General features: G+C 40.1%; 1 protein-coding gene across 1 annotated transcript in view; it reads right to left on the reverse strand.

Moving 5' to 3' along the window:
• OBI1 (ORC ubiquitin ligase 1) overlaps positions 1-19,709 on the reverse strand; it is a 44,911-nt gene extending 25,202 nt beyond the window's left edge. The window contains exons 1-3 of the mRNA NM_001105458.1: positions 19,607-19,709; positions 3,735-3,870; positions 1,549-1,640 (exon numbers count right to left, since the gene is read on the reverse strand). Coding sequence (NP_001098928.1) covers positions 1,549-1,640; positions 3,735-3,870; positions 19,607-19,678 — 300 coding nt within the window. The 5' untranslated portion in view covers positions 19,679-19,709. The remainder of the gene's footprint in view (positions 1-1,548; positions 1,641-3,734; positions 3,871-19,606) is intronic.
• Positions 19,710-24,232: the final 4,523 nt, after the last annotated feature.

The following is a 24,232-nucleotide window of genomic DNA, read 5'->3' on the forward strand; positions in this document are numbered from 1 at the left end:
TTTCCCCATGTAGAACCACCTTGAATCCAGAAATGAAACATTTGGGGCTAGAACTCTCTTCTGTGATACCATTTATTCATCTATAATGAATATTTCACAATAAACTAAAATTGTTAGGAATTCTGTTCTCAGAAAATAACTTCAACATGCCAGCAATCTCCTAAAGCATTAATTTGATTAGTATCTAAGTGTGATAAATATTCATTACATAAATAAGAATACATTTTAGTTTTAACACAGATAGAACTATTTACTATTTTAAATTATAATATGTTTTGAGTTAAATGCATTATAAAATGAGAAAAGAGCTTTACTCGTTTGAATAAATTAATGAATAAATAAATATAAACAAGAAAACACATATGAATGAACATTTATTCAGTCATTTATCTATGCCCTATTTTATTTCAAAAAATTTTGAAGCAGCTGAACTGGTTTCCATTTATGTAGTGTAATTTAAAGATATTTTGTGTCAAAGGAAGAGAGCAATATTATCCCCCATTTAGTCAATATAAAATGACAGTTGGACTTAATGTTTATTCAAAAGTATATATATCCATTAGCATGAAGCTAATTTAGAAAAAATTCCATCACCATGTCAAATCACCTACATGTCAAATCACATGCAGAAAACAACTGCATGATCTCACATATATGTGGAATCTAAAGAGTCAAACACACAGAAGCAGAGTTAAACAGTGGTTACCAAGAATGGAAGGTGGGGGAAATGGGGAGGTGGGAGAAACAGGAAGATGGTTAAAGGGGTACAGAGTTGCAGCTAGAGATAGTCTAGAGACCTCCTGTATAGCATGATGACTATAGGTAATAATACTGTACTATCTACTGGACACTGCCGAGTAGACTTCAGGTGCCCTCACCACACACACACACAGAAAAAGTAACTATGTGAGGAGATGGCTATGCTAATTAGTTTGACTGAAGTCATCACTTCACCATGTATATCAAAACATGTTTTACACCTTAAATATACATAATTTTTTAAAAACATGTTTTAAAAATTCAACAAACATTTAAAAAATGTTTTTTAAAACATGCAAAAAAAACAAAAAAAAAAGAATGAAAGCAATAGCATATCTCAAACCAAAATCTCTTTGTCGGTAGCTGACATAAGTATATTTTCTTTACCAGAACTTATCAGACTTATAATTAGCAGTGAATTTACAGGTAGACACAAAGACAGAATGAAGGTTACAGTACTTGTTTGCATTCATAACGCCTCATGGGGTTGGAAGACTGACTTCTACATGAGAGTTTCCTTTATCTCCCAACTTCTTGAGGGAGCAACTTAAAAAATGATGTTTCTGTTGAGCACAAATTTAAAATTAAAAGCAAGAAAAAGAGGAAATGTTTCCATCTGTTTCCCTATTTGAAACAGGAAAGGAAAAAAGAATTTATCAAATAAGATATTTTTAAACTGGCATTTAACGTAAGATTTCACTGGATACCTACTCTAAGAAGTCCAGACTGATAGCTCAGTTTTACCTAGAATTTAATGCTGTCATCATTTAACATTTACTTAGTATTTACCTCATATTCTTTGTGGAGTAATTCAAGTCTGGTTTTCCGAAGATGCTTCCTGACTGTATGGCTTAGCATAGGTTCACTTTCACTTGTTCCTCCTATAGGACAAAAAAAAAAAATCTAACCTTTCTATGTAGACTCTAGCTTAATTTCTATCCTTTTTCTTACATCCTCTTTGTGCTGCCATCCTTTTCTGTACTTCAATTCTGAGAAAAAATAAGTAAGTAACACCATCAGAAATACTTTCAGTAAAATATCATGTTATGTTTACTTACCTGTGTATCTTATTAAACTCAATGAAGGCAAAGGCTATATTTATTAACTCATTTGAACTACTGCAAATTTTGAATACCAGACAACTGTTAATAATAAAATCAGTGATTACATCTAACCAATAAGCTGTATAATTAAAATATTATTTGTTGTATAAATCAGTATTATATAATTATCAAATATATTATCTTATATGTCACATATATGATATACATATTATAATATATATTATTATAGCTAATGTATTCAAATATATATAGTTACTAGTAACACAACTGAAAAGATGAATGTGTCTTTTCACTGATTCTAACAACCCAGTTACAATGGATTATAAATCACAGCATTAATTGTATGCCCACAGTAACTCACATATACACACTCAAAATGTATTCTTTCTGAGAGCTCTTCACTTATCCTGTGGTTACTTTCTTTGTACTTCTTAGCATCATGATAACAAAGGCATTTACAAACGTTCTTTTTCACAGGACTCCATCCAAATGCAAGGATGGATAAACCATTTTACTTCAGAGAATTTATGAAATATCACTTAGATACAAATGAATGAAGAAAGAAGGGATGTGAAAAGCAGCTGGGAAAAAAACATTTAAATTATTTTAATCAACAAAGCTCATAGTCTGCAAGGAAAGACCTGACTCCTAGTAAAGATCAGTGCAGATAAAAAAGCAGAGGCTGAGAGACTGACACTCCAGTTTGCAGCACAGCACAGAAATATTCCTCTATAAGACTTCACCCAGGTACCCAAGAGAGAAACCTTGGAGCCACCTCTGATTCCCTTTCAGATTGCTTAGTTTCAAAGTTCCAATGGTTCTTCTTTTGTTCTAGCATATATATCTTCCTTTCTATTATAAAAACTTTATATAAGTCCATTTTCCCTAATTTTGGACTATTACAAAGACAAAAGGTTTTTTTCCCAATGATTCATGCTATCATCAATTCACTTTCAATTCTTCCTAAAGCAGAAACAAATAAAAATCATTTTAGCAATCTAAAAGAAATAACACTATAAAAGCTCTTTAAATGTTTCATTTTCCAAGAATCTTCCAGTTCAAGTTTTATCCCTACCACTTTCCCCACCCCACTTTACCTACATGACTATAGCACTGAATGTTCTTTTTCATACCCTTAATCCAGACTCACATTCTCCCTCACCTGGGCAAGAGTCTGACCTACTCATGTCCTGATTCTCCCCTGAAGCCCAAACTATGTATCATTACCTGAGTAATATTCCTAGTACACACTTTGGCTTATGCCATTCCCCTGCTCAAAACCATCATGCCCACTTACCCTTCTCACCCATACAGCAACTCCCTGATTCAGTCTGTCACTCGAGATGCTCTGCGCTGAAGTCTTAATTTACCTTTTCAGTCTTATTTCAACAGTCAGACCCAACTAGACTTTCCTGTTTCCCAACTGCAGTGAATGCTGCTCCCTCTACAAGAAATGGCCTCTCTCACCTTTACCAACTGAAAATTTATCTATCCTTAAATCTTAGAGGCCACTGCTTCATGAATCCCTTCTCCACGTTCCTAGCTGAGCTAGCTTGTTTGAACTCTGTGGGCCTTTTTGTTTGTCTGCTTTTTAAACTGTTGGCTGCAGTTAAGAACTGGTGCACCCATATAAATAAATAAATAAATAAATAAAAAAAAACAAAAAAAACACTTCATCCATATGGACAGCCTCTACCAGAATCAAAGTTCCAGAAGGCTCTGTGATTTCTCACAGTGCTTCACGCTCCTCAGTTGCTCCACTTATATAGATTATGCCAAATGACCAATCCACCCAGTATGATACTGGCAAAATAACACCACCAAAAGTTGTCCATTTCAGTTTTCCTCCAGACAGACACTATTTAAACACTTTTAAATCAGTTTCTATGTGTTTTTACAATAGACTCTTACCAATAATTTCTTTGCAAGGATTTTCAGGAGTGATGGGGACTCTGCAGGCTGGACATTGGCTATTATTCTTCAACCACAAGTCGATACAAACCGAACAAAACACATGGTTGTTGATGCATATGACAGGCTGGCGTACCTTTGAAAAAGGAAACACTACTTTTAGTACAGGGCAACAGTCATAACCAGAATCTCAACAGGTTTAGCTTAGAGCAAACAAATCGCTGCTCTAGAGTACAGCAGCAGGTGCTTTAAGAAGCCATATCTAGTATTCATAAAAACTGCTTCTGCTACCACACTGTTTCTTACACACGTGTGACAGTTACTAGCTTACATATCTGGTCATAGAGATGGAAACTTTTGATACATTAAGAAATGGTTTTATTTTGTTCCAAATCACACTTACTGCCAAAGAGAAAATGCATTTTGTTCCACTAAGGCTGGGGCAATTTTTCTTCAACTGTTCTAGTCAAGGATTATAAAATGTCAGGTCTAGAAGGTTCTTTGAAGATTATTTAGTCCAGTCATCCATATAATGCTTGAAATCCTTCCCTCAATTCATTCCACTATATTACAGAGCAATAGCAATCAACAATTTAGCACTGACGTCTTACAAGAATGCCCTCAAAACCAGAGGCACGAAAGTTAAAACAACCCTAAAAGACAGGACATACACTCAAGTGGTTTATAATCTAAATAGCAAACAATGCTGACAGAAATACTGCCGTACATCAAATAAATCAATCTTTGACTCAATGCAATCAAGTACAAATACTTTACATTTATATTGTCTTATATTTTACAATGAGTTTCCCATGCATATCCTCTCTCTCTAATCCTGAAAGATAAACAGTAAATATACTTTACAAATAAGGAAACCAAGGTGAAGAGATCAGGTGGCTTGCTCGGGGTTAACAATGTATGTGTTTTGTTTTGGCTGTGTGTAGCTGTTGTATCAGAGAGAAAATAGAAGAAGCTGATTTAGTTTTCTACCTGACTTTATACATTAGTTTACATATTTCTTATAAATTTGAATTTATCTCCTCTTTTAGAATGGAAACTCTGGAAGAGCAATAACTTCCTTCATATCATTCACTTCTGAATCTCTGGTACCTAGGGACAGCCTAGTACACAGTAGGTACTCAATAAAGGTTTGTTGAATAAAGTAATTGCTATTAAGACACTATTTAAAATTCCACATATTGAGGAACTTGCCAGAGGGAATAATGACTGAATATTCTTCAAACAGCATAAATGTAACAAGATAAAACAAAAATAGAAAAGGACACAGAAGGCTTTCACTTTATTTATGTGGTATTTTTACCATGGGACTCAAAATACTTTATAGCCATTTTCAGTATTTTGTTCTAATAATAAAAACACTACCACTGTAGAGTCCTTCTGCATTAGGGACAAGAAGATCAAGGAAAAGTGGAATGAGTAGAGGGGGAATGAAAGGCAGAACCACCACAAACCACTTTTCACAAACATCGATGTTGCTCTATATCTGCCTCAGAAGGATACTGAGTATCTTGCTCACTAATTTGAAAGGGGTCCCAACTCTCAAAGAAATCACAAATGTACAACAATCCATGCCAGGCAGGCAGTCATTTTAAGTCTCCCTGCAAAGAGCTCTCTGGGTTTAGTTTGGCTTTCCAAACATTCAGATGCTCCCTTGATTATGAACACTAACAGAAGAAAACTAAACAGAGAAGAAAACTCTGCACAGATTTAGACTTCCTCTTGGAGAAATACCAATTCTAATTCATTGAGTTCAACTGATTTGATAGGGCTAATTAAAACACAGACAGACAGACTTTCAAACACAGTAAGACCATGAAGCACAGCACTCCTTCCCAAGCGCTCCTACCAACAACAAGGAATGAGGGCTCATCTGGGAGGTACTCCTGGTCAGAGTCTCAAGAGGCAGACAAACCTGAACTCTCTTTGAAGGTTAGTTTTTTCTAAAAATTCATCTGTTTCTGAAGTCCAGACCATAATACATTCACGGGTGTTTTAATCTTATCCCTAAGTCAGAAAATGTTTTCAGAACAAAAAATTCTCAATGAAAGTACCAGGAAGATACTACTCTGCCTATCCGGTAGCTTCCCCAAACACAGGCACACAGACACACACTCACAAGCACATACTCCATGTTCCTAGAAGGCTCCTGGCAGGATGTGTACCCCCAAATTAAGATGGCTGGTTAACAGTTATCTCCTTGGACTTTTAGGGCAGTGAGTTTATTTCTGGTTTTAGTCATTAATTCATCTGAAAATGAATCAAAGTCAATGCTCAAAACATAAAACCGTGCATATTAAGGGGATTCAAAACACTCTTCCGCTCCGTATAGGCTTCCCTCATTAGAAGCACACATCTAATTGGCATTTTCTAAGTAAATGCTCTCATAACAGCTGGGGCTGGACCCCGGCTAACAAAGATTAAATATCCAAACTAAAAACTTCCCTGGTAGCTCAGCTGGTAAAGAATCCACCTGTAATGCAGGAGACCCTGGTTTGATTCCTAGGTCGGGAAGATCTGTTGGAGAAGGGATAGGCTACCCACTCCAGTATTCTTAGGCTCCCCTGGTGGCTCAGCTGGTAAAGAATCCGCCTGCAGTGTGGGAGACTTGGGTTCAGTCCCTGGATTGGGAAGATCCCCTGGAGAAGGAAACAGCTACCCACTCCAGTATTCTGGCCTGGAAAATCCACGGACAGAGGAGCCTAGAAGGCTACAGTCCATGGGTTGCAAAGAGTCAAGACACCACTGAGCAACTTTCACTGCAAAAAAGAAGGCCTCACACGTGGTGGAAATCAAGAATTCTGCTTTGGTCTATTAAGTTTGTGACACCAACCCGGCTTTTAAATGGACAAGGCAAGGTCTGAGGATCATTGGCATAAAAGATGGCATTTAAAGTCACAGGACTGGAGAAGATCCCCTGCATGGGCAGAACAGTATACATTCCAGCACACAGAGGAAGAGGAGGAGCAACTGGCAAAGGGAAATGAGGAGGAGGGACTGTGCTGGAGGACAGGAGAACATGGTGTTACACAGGAAGTTTTTCAAGAGTGGTCACTCATGTCAAATGTTGAAGAGAGACTGAATTTGATGTGGACAGAGAAGTGACTACAAGATTTAACTGCATGGAAGTCACTGTGGTCTGTAATTGACAAGCACTGTTTCCAGTGAATATTGGCACTGAGATGGAAACTTGATTCGAGAGTGCAAGACAAGGAAAAGTGAAGAAATGAAGACAGAGACTACAGGCAGGTCATCTTTCATGTTTTGCTGTAAAGGAGAGAGCACAACATGTGGCCACGGAAAGGAATGATAATGCGAATGGTATGGTAAAAAAGCAGATATTAGTTAATGATAGAGGAAGACAGGGAGGGATCAGAGCCATAGACAGCAACGTTGCTAAGCAGTCAAGAGGGGAATGAGATCCAAAGCACAAGCAAGCAGATTGTGGCTCATATGGAGTGAGGAGCTATCTTCCAATTTAACAAAAGGGAAGAAAACCAAGGCTATAAGAACAAACACAGAGGATGGAAGATCTGTTGATAGAAAGATGGGAGAACTCATGTTCCAACTACTTTTATTTTGTCTATCAAATAGGAGGTGAGATTACCAGCTGTAAGTCGGAAGCAGGGAGGAATATCAACTGGAGAAAATAGATTAAAGCAATTATTTTGAAAGATGAGAAAGTACATTTACTAGGGTCATGTATGGAGCAGGATGGTCAAACACCGTTGAGTCTGTGAGTGGCAACGATGACATGAAAAGGCTGAAGTAACACTGGAGGAGTCGGTGTGATGAGAAGAGGAGCGGAAAGTGAGACGCTCACAATCAGATTACAGGAGGTGGCATAGCTGCTTTCCCTCAAGTTTTGTCCTGGGATACCTTATCTGACAAAGTTCTATTTTCTCTCAATCTCATGTATTACATAGTGTTAACATCTTTTCTACAGTAATAGTTCCTGAGAAGCCTCTGTAACTGGATCTCAGTAAGTGGCAGAGCTTAGGCTTCAAAAGAAACCTGGGGCAGACTCCAGCTCTACTACCTATTGAGCTGTTTGACTTTGGATTAGCCCGTTAGTTAAAACAATGGCATCAGTTTCCGGTTCTGAGATATATGGTTTAACCTAGTACACTTTTCATTCAGCTGTTGTTTAAGATTTAATAATATAAAGATGTAAGCACTGAGACTTCCACTTAGCAATTCCTCAAGAGAAAAGAAAGAAAAGGAAAAGAAAAGAAAAAAGGGTGGGGGCAGGGAGACAAGGACTATATTCACATGCCCAGGAGCCAACTGCATGTTGGGATCTTAAAGCTGCCCCAACCATAGTATGCCCAAAGATAAGCCCAGCCTCCACACATTCACCCCGCTCCTGTACTCTCTCTTGTCTAAGTTAATGGCATCTCTACCTCATCCCTTGGTCTAGAATACTCAGAGTTCTCTGACTCACCCTTTTTTCTCACCTTCACCATCCAATCTGGCACCAAATTCTGTTATCATGTATCAGTTTAAAAAGCCAGGGATTTTAAGATATATCCATATCTTCTGTATCACCAGGAAAAAAGGATGAAAAATTTAAGACACTGGAGTGGGTAGCCTTTCCCTTCTCCAGGGGATCTTCCCAAAACAGGGATCAAACCCAGGTCTCCCACATCACAAACAGATTCTTTACCAGCTGAGCCACACAGGAAGCCCTGTAAGATGCCATGGCTTATAAAATACAACAAGACTCCAGAGATGGTATAATGTGGGGGAAAAAAGTATATCCCCAAATAGTCGCAATGTGGCAAACCTACCACTAAATGTTCTTTTACTTACCATCTATCCCTTCTTTTTCTATCTTCAACTCAGTGAGTTCAGGTTCCCCTTCTCTTACCCCAGCTACTGCAATGACCTCTTCCAAGCATCCTTGCTGTCACATGTTCACTCCTGTCCACCTTTCACACTGATGCCAGAGCCACCCAGCTACAATACGGAGCACTGCTCTCCTGCAAAACAACTTTTTCCCCCTACTCACAGTTTTGAGTACCGCATCCAAAGAATAATGCAATCTGCTTCTTAAATGGCCATTTCCTTTAATCCATTTCAATACTGGACAAAACCAATACTTCAACCACATAGATATACACCTGATGTTCATCAAAAAGAATATGAAGAACACAGACTTATTATTTACTGGGCTCTCATTTTTTAGCTTGATATGTTCTGCTGGCCTGCAACTTACCCAATCAAAATAAAATCCTTCCCATCTTTTGAGATGAAAATCAAAGTTTACCTCTTCTGTAAGACCTTCAGTAATCTTTTTTTTAGAATTAATTGGATCTTTATTGAATTCTCATAAGCGCATTTCTTATGCAATGATTTAATGTTCACTGGACTTGGAAAATTATCTATATCCTGCTTTCCCTATTTGATTTTAGGCTCCCAGGGGGCAGGGGCACTGTCCTGCTCATCTTAGTCTCCACCACCAACAACTTATACAATGCACACTCTAGTATTAACATAAGTGAATTTTGATGTATTAAAATGAAAGGCTGAGATAATGCTCCTAAAAACATCCAAGAAGCAAAAGGTCAACGGCCACTGCCAAATTTTGAAAAAGTGTAAGTTTAACCTTTTCATTTAATTTGCCAAAATGATACCGAAGAACAACCGCAGGCAGACTACTTGGCTGTCAGCTGAAAGCCGCTGGCAGTGTCACCCAAAGGAGACTCGTCGGCACTGTTAATACCTGGTATTATGGCCACCGTTGTGCTGGATTTTGAAACAGCTCACTACTTCATTTCTTTGGACCATGTACTTATCAGATGAAAATTTCTAGACAATGGTTTAAATTTACTTAGGAGAACAGGAACTGATAAATGAGAAGGAACTCCTAGAACAAATTACTTGTTATTTATTTGACCATAAACTACAGAAACAAAATACAAAGAATGTAGCCCTCCCTCAACTCCTGTCCACCCATCTCCTCTACTCAGATCCTGCTATATGTAACAGCAAAACACACACACAAATAATTTCCTTTAATAAGATCTTCTCAAGATATGAAATAGTCATAATTTGCCTATATTATTAGACTTTTTATTCTATTTACTCTCAAATGAGATCTGTGGCATTAACATAGTAAGCACCCTTATGAAAAAAACATGCAAGACAACAATGGCAAAGATAAGTGGCATGTACAATTCCAAACTCATCTGGAGTAAGCATGCTGAAGTGACATCCCAGGGTAATGCCCAGTGAAGCTGGTGAGAAGGAGGAAGAAGAGAAAGAGAAGATGAAGGAATGTGTGAAAAGAAGGCTCTTCTCTCACTGGAATGGGCCTGAGGAGGCAGTCCTAGGTACAAGAAATATTAGCCCAATAATATATAATTCTACTACATAGTGTCTTTTATCTGAAGATGTTTCAGTTTTGAGAGACTTTACCACCAAAAATCCCTTTCTTAAAAAGCAAATATCTGGAAGGAGTCAGACCTAAAGGTGCTGTCCATTACTATCTATCCTGTGCTTAGTCACTCAGTTGTGTCTGGCTCTTTGTGCCTCCGTGGACTGTGGTCCACAAGGCTCCCTGTCCATGGGATTCTTCAGCTAAGAACACTGGAGTGGGTTGCCATGCCCTCCTCCAGGTCATATTCCCGACCGGCAGACTGAACCCAGGCCTTCTGCACTGCAGGCAGATTCTTCACTGTCTGAGCCACCGGGGAAGTCCAAAATCTATCCTAGACTTCCCTAACAGGAGTTACACAAGGGTTTAGGGCAGGGTTTGTCAATTTTGGCACTACTGACATTTTGGAACAAAAATTTTTGTGTTGTAGAAGGCTGTCCTATATATTATGGAAAGTTTAGCTAGAAGCACCCTGAGGCTCTGTCTACTAGATGTGAGTAGCACTGCTCTGAAGACAATCAGAAATATCTCTCAGTTCACTTCAGTTCAGTCGCTCAGTTGTGTCCAACTCTTTGCGACCCCATGAATCACAGCACGCCAGGCCTCCCTGTCCATCACCAACTCCCGGAGTTCACCCAAACTCCTGTGCATCGAGTCAGTGATGCCATCCAGCCATCTCATCCTCAGTCGCCCCCTTCTCCTCCTGCCCTCAATCCCTCCCATCATCAGGGTCTTTTCCAATGAGTCAACTCTTTGCATGAGGTGGCCAAAGTATTGGAGTTTCAGCCTCAGCATCAGTCCTTCCAAAGAACACCCAGGACTGGTCTCCTTTAGGATGGACTGGTTGGATCTCCTTGCAGTCCAAGGGACTCTCAAGAGTCTCTTCCAACACCACAGTTCAAAAGCATCAATTCTTTGGTGCTCAGCTTTCTTCACAGTCCAACTCTCACATCCATACATGACCACAGGAAAAACCATAGCCTTGACTAGACGGACCTTTGTTGGCAAAGTAATATCTCTGCTTTTCAATATGCTATCTAGGTTGGTCATAACTCTCCTTCCAAGGAGTAAGTGTCTTTTAATTTCATGGCTGCAATCACCATCTGCAGTGATTTTGGAGCCCAGAAGAATAAAGTCTGACACTGTTTCCACTGTTTCCCCATCTATTTCTCATGAAGTGATGGGACCGGATGCCATGATCTTCGTTTTCTGAATGTTGAGCTTTAAGCCAACATTTTTTACTCTCCTCTTTCACTTTTATCAAGAGGCTTTTTAGTTCCTCTTCACTTTCTGCCATAAGGGTGGTGTCATCTGCATATCTGAGGTTATTGATACTTCTCCAGGCAATCTTGATTCCAGCTTGTGTTTCTTCCACCCCAGCGTTTCTCATGATGTACTCTGCTATGTAAGTTAAATAAGCACGGTGACAATATACAGCCTTGACGTACTCCTTTTTCTATTTGGAACCAGTCTGTTGTTCCATGTCCAGTTCTAACTGTTGCTTCCTGACCTGCATACAGGTTTCTCAAGAGGCAGGTCAGGTGGTCTGAGATTCCCATCTCTTTCAGAATTTTCCACAGTTTATTGTGATCCACACAACAAAATGCACTTCCATCCTATTGAGAACTGCTGGTCTGGGAAATGTACACGAATTTCCCTAACAATCTAATGGGGTTGATAGTATCAAATTAATTTGCAGCCAGTGGAAACTGAGACTCAAGGAAATAAATATGTGTTCTAAGTGGCAGAGCCAGCATTCGACCACCATTAAACATGCAAATTGAGTGCTCTTTCAATTAAGAAACAGATCTTTCTTCCTGAGAGCAAGTTTAGTAAACAATAATCAGGGAGTAAGAAATAGAGGAAATACACCTGAAAGAATCAAGACACTGGGATCAGCAGGGATTGCAGAAAAGAGATACTATATTAATGGAGGTGATGCAAGGGAAAAGGCTGTAGATAAACTTTACCAACTGGTCTGGCAAATACATTTAAAATCAATTTCTCTGCTCTTCAGTCACCTTTACTGGAGACTAGAGCTAACCTTTCTTTTCCCTTCTCTTGCACCAATATCAAAACTTCACGGGTTTCACTAGAGGAGGCCTACTACAGAAAGACTGAAGAACAAAGCTGAGGGATAAATGACTGTAGGAAGAGCCTACCTTCTCAACCTTACAAATTTGGCAATTTTTAAAAACAAAATTCCTGGATTGCTCTTGCTATGTTGCAAGAAATCTTTGGCTCTGGGCCAGAATTCAGGACTAGAACTTTAAAACTGTGTGATCCTGAGAACTAAGCTACTTAATGCCTATTGGTCTGGGTCTCCAATTCTGTCTGGGTTAGAAAGAAAGCTAATACACCTCCCCTCGCCCACCTTTATCCCTACCTAGAAGGCTTTCAGGATAAACTGGAATCTTATTTGTGAAGTAAATTATATGCCAGCTATTATATGCCAAACTTGAAAATTACCAGAATATATCAACACTTTTTTGAATTAATTTTTATTATACTCTATGTGAAAACACACTATTGTTATACTTTTCTGAAAGTGTCTGCATTCTTGAAGCTTATTTTAATCTAGATAAGGGAGAAAAAGCAACACTTTTACTCCACATGGCTTTTTTTCAAAGCAAATTCTTGTGATGATTATGTACAAGGCTGGTTCTTAAATCCACTCTTGGGAGCTGAGGGGCAATCAAGACTCAAACATGGATTCAATGTACTGAGGAGGATGGCTCTCTGGCCAATCGACAGCCCTTGATGAGCACTGATTAATGAATTTAGTCAACCGAGAGTTAGGATGCTAGGTTGCTAAGGTGTTACCTCTGGCCCTAGAGGTAACACCTAGCCCTACCTCTTTTCAACCTTTTAAATCAATGATGTGTGTAGAAAGCAAAGCAAGAAGTCCTCCCTGAAAGAAGGGTTCTTTCCCATAGTATTCCCAGTGGAAAACAGTCTATCCTACGACTGGACACATTGTAAGAAAGCTAATTTCATTTCTGATTATTTCAGCCAGAAAGTTTCCATTTATATTAAGTATAAATCTTAATATTGTAGAGCTACACAAAGTTTGATTCCCTTCCAAATGGAAATACTTTTAATTATTTAATGAGTTGCTATCATGTCTGTTCACTCCAACACTATTCTGTTCCATCTATATTCCAATCTCAATTTCAAATCCTTTCCAAATGATTTCAAATACTTCAGTTTATGTATATTTATCTTAAAGGGTGGTACCCGAATTTGGATTCATTCTCAAGTGAGAAATAATTGGATATGCTATATCATTGTTAAACGGTATTAGAAGTCTAGTCGCTTGCCACTTCTCTTGAGAATCTCCTTTGTCCTTTGATTAAAACCAACTGCATTCCACATTTGGCTGTCACTCATGGCAAAACGCAGAGTTGGTCAATAAAACTATTACGTGCAACAGTTTCTTTTCACAGCTTGAATCCTAATTGAAGAGATAAAAGCCTGGATTACCTAGAGATAAACTGGTCTGTAGAATTCTGGCAGCAGTACCAAAATGTCACTTAAATATCCTGGGCTGGGTCATTTCAGCTTGCTGGCCTACTAGCCCAAGGCACGGGAAAAAATTACAGCGGAATAGGCCAGAAAGTGTTATATATGAACTGTCTCACAGGGTGTGCACTTCACCTCTCCAGGTGACACAGAGCTCTTACAATAGTGGCAACGCTGCTAAACACTGAACAGAGATAATCCACCTTTAAGACTGACGTACAGTTGGGGGTGGCAAATGCAAAATGTTTAAACTTTTCAATTTTAAGTACATTTGTATTGAAAAGACAAAGCATTAACCACATACATATTTGGGCTATCTCGACTACTGCTCCCCACCATTCTTCACCTTCACCCCCATTCCAAGCAGCAACTATCTCTTCAAATTCAAAGTCTCTCCCACCCCTAATTTCCTTAAGTAATATGCATCTTTTTTTTTTTTTTAACAGTAACTCTTCGGGATAATGGCCCCTGATTCTGTTGAAAAATAAAAAATGAAGACCTGTTAACTCTGTAAGGGACAAATGGCGAGAGCAGCAAAAGATGAGGCCTAGCCAGGAAGGGCTTGAAGGCAGACTCCAGAGGTGGCCAGAAATGTGTGCGTCAGGGAGATGAAAGACTGTCTCCAGCACCCCATAAATACTGGTGTGGAGGGGAGGCCGAGTAGCACAGGCAGATCAGATTTGCTTTAACTACACAAAAGGCAAAAGAGTATGGAACCAACAAAAAATCACTGGATGTACTGTGGCAACTTCCAGAACAAACAGGTCCTACTCTTCTGGAAATGTAAATCTTCATCAATTGAGTGTACTGGCCTCAGGAAGCAACTGGGAGGAGCAGTGACTGAAAAAGTTGGTTTCCTCATTTTTGAGGGTTTGTCTGCCTCAGTGCCTGTAACAAAGGTTAACATTTCTTAAATGATAAGTGTCAAGATTCACACTATGTCTGTATGTGCTTAGTCACTCAATCATGTTCGACTCTCTGCGACCCCATGGACTGCAGCCTGCCAGGCTCCTCTGTCCATAGAGATTCTCCAGGCAAGAATATTGGTTGTTATGCCCTTCTTCAGGGGATCTTTCCAACTCAGGGACTGAACCCAGGTCTTCTGCATTGCAGGTGGATTCTTTACTGTCTGAGCCACCAGGGAAGCCCTAATACTATTATCATTCCCACTGTACAGATAAGGAAACTGCTCTTAGGGACATTAAGTAACTTGTATAAGTTAAGTAACTTGTATAGAATTAGTTAAGTGGAAGACCTGGATTAGAACTTAGTCTGAATACAGTACTCGGGGCTGTCAACCAATTGTGCCTTTTTGTCTCCACAGTAGACATGAGAAAATGTCTATTTACAAATCATTAACCTTTTGCAATATTGCATAGGAATCTGGAATGTCAGGTCCATGAATCAAGGCAAATTGGAAGTGGTCAAACAAGAGATGGCAAGAGTGAATGTCGACATTCTAGGAATCAGCGAACTGAAATGGACTGGAATGGGTGAATTTAACTCAGATGACCATAATATCTACTACTGTGGGCAGGAATCCCTCAGAAGAAATGGAGTAGCCATCATGATCAACAAAAGAGTCTGAAATGCAGTACTTGGATGCAATCTCAAAAACGACAGAATGATCTCTGTTCGTTTCCAAGGCAAACCATTCAATATCACAGTAATCCAAGTCTATGCCCCAACCAGTAACGCTGAAGAAGCTGAGGTTGAACGGTTCTATGAAGATCTACAAGATTGTTTAGAACTAACACCCAAAAAAGATGTCCTTTTCATTATAAGGGACTGGAATGCAAAAGTAGGAAGTCAAGAAACACCTGGAGTAACAGGCAAATTTGGCCTTGGAATACGGAATGAAGCAGGGCGAAGACTAATAGAGTTTTGCCAAGAAAATGCACTGGTCATAACAAACACCCTCTTCCAACAACACAAGAGAAGACTCTATACATGGACATCACCAGATGGTCAACACCAAAATCAGACTGATTACATTCTTTGCAGCCAAAGATGGAGAAGCTCTATACAGTCAGCAAAAACAAGACCAGGAGCTGACTGTGGCTCAGACCATGAACTCCTTATTGCCAAATTCAGACTTAAATTGAAGAAAGTAGGGAAAACCACTAGACCATTCAGGTATGACCCAAATCAAATCCCTTATGATTATACAGTGGAAGTGAGATTTAAGGGCCTAGATCTGATAGACAGAGTGCCTGATGAACTATGGAATGAGGTTCATGACATTGTTCAGGAGACAGGGATCAAGACCATCCCCATGGAAAAGAAATGCAAAAAAGCAAAATGGCTGTCTGGGGAGGCCTTACAAATAGCTGTGAAAACAAGAGAAGCAAAAAGCAAAGGAGAAAAGGAAAGATATAAACATCTGAATGCAGAGTTCCAAAGAATAGCAAGAAGAGATAAGAAAGCCTTCTTCAGCGATCAATGCAAAGAAATAGAGGAAAACAACAGAATGGGAAGACTAGAGATCTCTTCAAGAAAATCAGAGATACCAAAGGAACATTTCATGCAAAGTTGGGCTCGATAAAGGACAGAAATGGTATGGACCTAAAAGCAGCAGATGATATTAAGAAGAGATGGCAAGAATACACAGAAGAACTATACAAAAAAGATCTTCACGACCAAGATAATCACAATGGTGTGATCACTGACCTAGAGCCAGACATCCTGGAATGTGAAGTCAAGTGGGCCTTAGAAAGTATTACTACGAACAAAGCTAGTGAAGGTGACAGAATTCCAGTTGAGCTATTCCAAATCCTGAAAGATGATGCTGTGAAAGTGCTGCACTCAATATGCCAGCAAATTTGGAAAACTCAGCAGTGGCCACAGGACTGGAAAAGGTCAGTTTTCATTCCAATTCCAAAGAAAGGCAATGCCAAAGAATGCTCAAACTATCGCACAATTGCACTCATCTCACACGCTAGTAAAGTAATGCTCAAAATTCTTCAAGCCAGGCTTCAGCAATATGTGAACCATGAACTTCCTGATGTTCAAGCTGGTTTTAGAAAAGGCAGAGGAACCAGAGATCAAATTGCCAACATCTGCTGGATCATGGAAAAAGCAAGAGAGTTCCAGAAAAACATCGATTTCTGCTTTATTGACTATGGCAAAGCCTTTGACTGTGTGGATCACAATAAACTGTGGAAAATTCTGAAAGAGATGGGAATCCCAGACCACCTGACCTGCCTCTTGAGAAACCTGTATGCAGGTCAGGAAGCAACAGTTAGAACTGGACATGGAACAACAGACTGGTTCCAAATAGGAAAAGGAGCACGTCAAGGCTGTATATTGTCACCCTGTTTATTTAACTTACATAGCAGAGTACATCATGAGAAACGCTGGGGTGGAAGAAACACAAGCTGGAATCAAGATTGCCGGGAGAAATATCAATAACCTCAGATATGCAGATGACACCACCCTTATGGCAGAAAGTGAAGAGGAACTAAAAAGCCTCTTGATGAAAGTGAAAGAGGAGAGTGAAAAAGTTGGCTTACAGCTCAACATTCAGAAAACAAAGATCATGGCATCCGGTCCCACCACTTCATGAGAAATAGATGGGGAAACAGTGGAAACAGTGTCAGACTTTATTTTTCTGGGCTCCAAAATCACTGCAGGTGGTGACTGCAGCCATGAAATTAAAAGACGCTTACTCCTTGGAAGGAAAGTTATGACCAACCTAGATAGCATTTTCAAAAGCAGAGACATTACTTTGCCAACAAAGGTTCATCTAGTCAAGGCTATGGTTTTTCCTGTGGTCATGTATGGATGTGAGAGTTGGACTGTGAGGAAGGCTGAGTGCCGAAGAATTGATGCTTTTGAACTGTGGTGTTGGAGAAGACTCTTGCGAGTCCCTTGGACTGCAAGGAGATCCAACCAGTCCATCCTGAAGGAGATTAGCCCTGGGATTTCTTTGGAAGGAATGATGTTAAAGCTGAGACTCCAGTACTTTGGCTACCTCATGGGAAGAGTTGACTCAATGGAAAAGACTCTGATGCTGGGAGGGATTGGGGGCAAGAGGAGAAGGGGACGACAGAGGATGGGATGGCTGGATGGCATCACTGACTCGACGGACATGAGTCTGAGTGAACTCCGGGAGTTGGTGATGGACAGGGAGGCCTGGCGTGCTGTGATTCATGGGGTCGCAAAGAGTCTGACACACTGAGCGACCGATCTGATCTGATCTGATCTAAACCTTTTGTTATTAGATGTAATTCTAGAATACAGCTAACCAGTATAGGAGGGAAAAATTCACCAGAAGTGTCTGCTGTTATGAATGAGTTCATCTGAGATTTTGGATGTAACTTATTGAAGACACAAATGCAAACAACAGAGGTTCAAATGCTGGAGATTCTACGCCTTAGTTTCCTTATCTGAAAAATGGGGAAACCAGCCCTACCTATCTCACAGCACTGATAAGAGTGGTAAATGAAATAATAAAATGCATACAAAAGCATTTTGTAATCTGCAAATCACTATATTCTATTAGTTATCATTTTTGTTAAAACACAGAAAGCATAGGTATGGAAAATCAACCGGGCAGAAGACATCTTCAACACAGCCCATTAACTAATGGAAACTAGATATAATGTGCACAACTACAACCAAGTGAAAATTATTTTCCAAGGATATTTTATCAGCCTTTTAACAGGCCACTGTTGGGAGTAAATTCACTCAGAAGTTAACTTGTGGAACTTCAAGTCAAGAGCCAAATGTAGACTGCAGCAAACAGAATCATCTTCTCCTCCTCCCAGCTACAAAGGTAGGCAGTACTAGCAAGTACCAAGCTCAAATAACCACCTTCCAAAGGCCATTCTTAAGCTCTCCCATCAGAATTGATCAAGCCATCTCTATATCCTCTCACAGTATCTTTGCTATTTCCTTGGCATTTCATTCTGATGTATATCAAGAGCTATCAGTTTCTCCCAAGCCTGACTTCCTACTACTTTCTGAACTCAGAAAATTCACATAGACTTAGAGGATTAGACGATCATACTGACTGGCACTCAAATGCTTTCCCCATGAAGTCTGCATTTCTTAACGCTATGCTTGTGGTTGCAGTTTCAGTGTAGGGCATAAACACATCACATTTATCCATTCCCCACAAACGTAAAACAATTCACCGTGGGGGGTGGGGTAAGTTTCTTCTGGACCTGCATAGTAAAACAATATATTCTTTTAAAAACCGAACGGGAGGCACAAATGGAAATGAAAGAGGAGACAAACGCATGAGAACCTTCAAAACTCCGTTTCTAATTCAGAACTCTTACAACTTTCTCCACCTGGTTTCATAAACACGGTAGACACCTCTTCCATCACAAGAGAGAGGGTATTCTACCTCGTGGCTGATCCGTTCTTGGAATTAAAGACCACATCTCCCATTCTAAAAGTCATTCAGGGGTACGTACTATTTACTTTTTCAAATTTTGAACCCAGAGCAAAGGCCACTCTCAAGGCCGAGTGAAGTTAAGAAAATTATCTTGAAAATGGAAAAGCCTCCCCAGCCAGCACCGAAGGCCCAAGAACAAAACACTCTAATTCGTGCAGGGGACGATGGAACCGTCGCGAGGCTCCCAGAAAACGTGATTTCAGCCGCAATGGGGTGGCACCGGGGGGGGGCGTGAATTGCAGGGATTCATTTCTGACCAGGCCTCCTTCGACGCCGGGAGTCACCCGGCTGAGGCCACCTTACTTCCCCACCCCACGCCGCTGTCATCCTCTTCCGAAAGGCGCACAGATGACTCCGTGAGTCCCGACTCGTCCCCTCTGTCCCCCGGGGACGCGGCCTCCCTGGCCAGAGGAGAACACAGGGTCGGCGTCCTCACCTAGCCCGGCGCCTCGCGCCGCGTCCCCGCCGCACACCCAGCCAGCCCTGGGCTCCGGAGGGCCCCTGCACACCCAACCCCGTTTAGGAGCCGTGTCAGGCATCACCCATTACCTTCCCCAAGCAGATGTGACACGTGATGGGCAGAGTGAGCGACAATGTAACGTTCTGCACGGTCTGAGCCATGGCAGCGTTCAGAATCCCGCCAACACGGAAGTCCCGCCGACCGCGGCTTCTCCCAGCGACTGAGGCCGCGCGAGGCCGGCTACGGCGGCCGGGCAGGGCCACGACGCGCCGGCCGCGGAAACGAAAACGCGCTTTCCCGACGCGCGGCGGCTGGCGTCTGGTCCCTTCCTCCTTTCCTTCCTTTTTAGTTCGAAAACAAACTTTCCTCGGTTAGGGAGCTGCAAGGATTCCTGAGAACGGGAAGGAAGCCGGGTTACTACGGGCGTCGAGGATCTTGAAAGTTTAAATGAAAGTTTGGTAGCGAGAGGAGAGGAAGGATGCGGAAAGGCGATTTGAAATCCCAGGATCTTTCCCGGAAGATGGGCATTTGGGGGAGAGTTTTCCACCTAAAGATTAAACCTGACAGTCTGCAAAGGCGGCGCAGTCAAAAACGGAAGAGGAAAGACATTGTCTCTACGTTTAAATTTTTCCAAGCAACTTTGTGCGTTCAGCTCTCTTTACATTCTTAAATGATGTAATATCACCTTAAAACGACACGCGGTGGTTTCAGAAACGTTGGGTGCATTAATCGCTGCTCTCCGTGAAGACATGCTTTCACTGTTGGTTCTCCTGTAGTTTCTATCTGAAAGAGACTTAACGATCAGACCCGTGGACTGTGATTTACACCCACATGTGAGAAGCTTCTAATAGTGTGAACCATCCACACTCGCCTACAGCAGTCGCACAAGCGTTTAATTCTTCATTTCAGGCGCCTGGCTGGGAATGAAATGTACCCCTAGGCTGTTAAGCTCTGAGGAAGAATGTGAGGCTATAAGTTAGCAGTTCCTACCAATGGAAAAAAAAACAAAAAAACAAAAAACAGTGAATCAAGTATAAATAACAGATTTGGAGTTTAACTTCAATTTAAGTAAGGAAGAGCCAGTGTGATCAATTTATGTAAACAAATGCAATCTGTGAATAAGATTTAGAAACAAAACTGTAACTATTTTTAGTACTCTTCTTGCAGGGGAGAGCAGTATAATTACAAGAAGCAATCTCATGGTTAAAGGGATTCTGCACCTGGACTGCAAGGTAGAAATCCCAGCCTGAACAAATTCCTGGCTCTACTGGCTTTTATTTGTTTAACTGTCGTTTAACCCCTCTGCTTCTTAGCTTCCTCATTGGTAAAGCGTGTGTGTGTGTGTGTGTGTGGTGAATGAGGTCAGTGTGTGTTTACTATCAACTCTATAAAAAGAACAGATAATGAGATTGGCACAGCCAGCAATTCACTTGAAGCAGCCAGTTCCAGTTCAAAATCGACTAATAAGTGACAATGAGAATTCTTCCACACAGCTCAGTAACTTAATTTCCTAAGAATTGGAGACCATCCCTGAGCTTGGAATTGGAGATCTGGGCAAAATAGTCACATTGTTTGTCTGTTTAACAGCCACTTTTCCAGAAAGCCTGGGCTAAAAGTCATCTGGTTTGGCTATTTTCTGGCTATTTGAAGTCATATTCAATGGGGTCTAGGCTTCACATGTTTTGCTAAAGCATCTTTTGTATTCCTGGCTATAGGTTAAGGCTTAAGAATGAGAAAGATCCAGGTCATTACCTACTGTCATTCAAGGTTTGCCTTTTCCCATCTTACTGTGTTCTTCCTTGTTCTTGTCTCCTTGTTTAAACCTATCATGGTGTTTTTGTACCTGTCATCCCCACAATCTTGAATGGGATAAAGGGCTGAGAATATTCTGTCTCTCCCACAGATCCCTGGAGACTATGCAATAGGAAGATATGTTGAAGATAATCTGGAAAAAAAAAAAAAAGACTTTTCCAAAGCTACTAGGGAAAGTTCATTTATTAATTATCCTGATGATTGGTGTTAATACTGTCACAAAAAATATATTTAGAAAATAAAAACCTGCATTTTAAGTAGAATGATTAAAGTGAAAGTGTTTGTCACTCAGTCTTGTCCAACTCTTTGCAAACACATGAACTGTAGCACACAAGACTTCTCTGTCAATGGAATTCTTCAGGCAAGAATACTGGAGTGGGTAGCCATTCCCTTCTCCATGGAATCTTCCTAATCCAGGGACTGAACTTGGGTCTCCCACATTGCAGGCAGATTCTTTACCATGTGAGCCAGGGAAGCCCCAGAATATTTAAACCTAGACCATTTCCAACAGCCCTCCCCAGGTTAGCTATCATCATCATAGCTTCTGAATGCTCTTCTAGTGCTCTGACCATGTAGCTGTTTCTGTGCTAAGCTAACTTTGTTACATTTTATTATAGTTGTTTATGTGCTTGCCCCCACAACAGTTTCCTGAAGTCTGGGATTGTATTCAATTTATCTCATATCTAGTACTGAGTGACTAGTCCACAAACCATAATATTTTCATTAGCCACAAACTAACTTTATGAGCAAAGAGTTGGACACGGCTGAGCAACTGAACTGAACTGAACTGAACTGAACTTTATGAGAGACCCGGCTACCTTAAGCATTGTGTTTACCTGTTATTCACTTCAAAATGGAAAACTGTTTTACATTGTGCTAATTATAACCATAATAAGAATCATCTTGAAAATGATGCCATTTGCACATATATAAAATAATAAGCAAAAGTTCCCCTAGCCTTACGCTTCACCTCTAGATCCTGTGTGGTAATCACTATTAACATTCTGTAGTATATCTTTACATTTTCATTCATGTATTACTGTGTGCATAAGCACAGATAGGCTCATACCATAACATACCTGCTCTGCTCACTAATGCTTCGTAGATAAGTAACACACACACACACATTTCTGAGTAATACTGTTAGCAATATAGGCTAATTAGGACTTTGTCTAGGTCCAGATTGATTCTAGGTCAATTCCCAGGCTTTGCTTTAAATAATGCAAATGCTTTAAGGCCAGGAACTCATTCTTCCCTCTGCCCCATGAAAGGCATTTCTCTTTTTTGACAAATCATATTCTAAACAGACATTGTATGGCCCAAATCATTAAATAGTATTGCTATTATGTTAATAGGCAAGAATACATGGCTCATTAACTTTCTGCTCAATTTCTTTCTCAACTTCTTCATAGCCCCATGAAGCATCCTGTGACCTGAGCAGTTTGATCAGATACAGCACCTGGAATGGGCTAAAGCCCCTCTGCTGCTGCTGCTGCTGCTAAGTCGCTTCAGTCTTGTCCAACTCTGTGTGACCCCATAGACGGCGGCCCACCAGGCTCCCCCGTCCCTGGGATTCTCCAGGCAAGAACACTGGAGTGGGTTGCCATTTCCTTCTCCAATGCATGAAAGGGAAAAGTGAAAGTGAAGTCGCTCAGTCGTGTCTGACCCTCAGCGACCCCATGGACTGCAGCCCACCAGGCTCCTCTGTCCATGAGATTTTCCAGGCAAGAGTACTAGAGTGGGGTGCCATTGCCTTCTCCAAAGCCCCTCAGATCCTTAGAATTATAAATTTTTAGAACTTGGAAGGATCTTTAGGGGTTTATATTCAGGCCTTTCCTTTTTGCAAATGGGGAAATCAAGACTAGATAAAATAAATCACCAGGTAACGGTAGAAGAAAAACTAAGTCCTAGATTGCACTTAAACTCTTTGAGATTGTTGGCTAAATGCCTTAGTGTAAGTGCAAGATGTATTATTATTAATAAAGTAGTTCAGTAATAAAAAGTCAGTCATAATAGAATTTCTTTGCTAAGAAAACCATCAAATAGCCATGGAACACCTTTTACCCCTTGTTTAAATCAGATTCATTTTTATGATAAATTATTTAAAAGAAAGTTTAAAAAAATATAAAATCTTAAGTGCTATTAAAAATTGATTAGGAATGCATTATTTTTCATTGACCCAGTTCAGATTGTTTTTTAATTTTTTTTGGTCAAAGCTAATAAATTTGAGTAGATGTTTCAGACAGACGTTTTGTAATCATTTGGTCATCAGTCAATTAATCACAACTCCATAAATATTGATTTCAGATTACGTTTATTTTTCATTCCTGAAGAAGAGTTTTTTTTCCCCTTGGTTTTAAATTTATACACCCCCACTTGGATTGTGGTTAACACTGAGAAAACTCATAAAAGTTGGATTAAAAATTAATCAGAGGCGCTGGCCCAATTGTGTGGATGTCAAGCATGGTGCCATCTTCTCACAGACTGGAAATTCTGAGCTAAAATGTCTCAGGATGGTGTCATGAAAGATGCTTGTTACTACAACAGACAGAGGAACTTAGGCTTTCCTTCCACAGTGGTTTTTTGTTGTTGTCTTCTTGCCATTTTTCTTTTTAGAATAGATGTTGGAAGTTAGCATTCATTCATTTAATGTATTTTTACTTAAAACATTTCAGAAGATGAACTCAAAGTTCATCTCATGGAGCTTACATTCTAGTAGGAAAGTTGCAGTTATACTGCATTGGCTTAGAACCAAATCCTGGCCTCTTGAGTAGCATTTGAGGTTTTAATAGTGAATTTTCTCATCAAATTTGTATGTAATCACAATATAAATGATCACAGAATAAATAAACAAATGTAATTAGTTGTTATTCCACCAACATTTAAATATTTTTTATGTGCCA

The sequence above is a fragment of the Bos taurus genome, chromosome 12 (genome assembly GCF_002263795.3).
Source record: "Bos taurus isolate L1 Dominette 01449 registration number 42190680 breed Hereford chromosome 12, ARS-UCD2.0, whole genome shotgun sequence".
NCBI lineage: Eukaryota > Metazoa > Chordata > Mammalia > Artiodactyla > Bovidae > Bos > Bos taurus.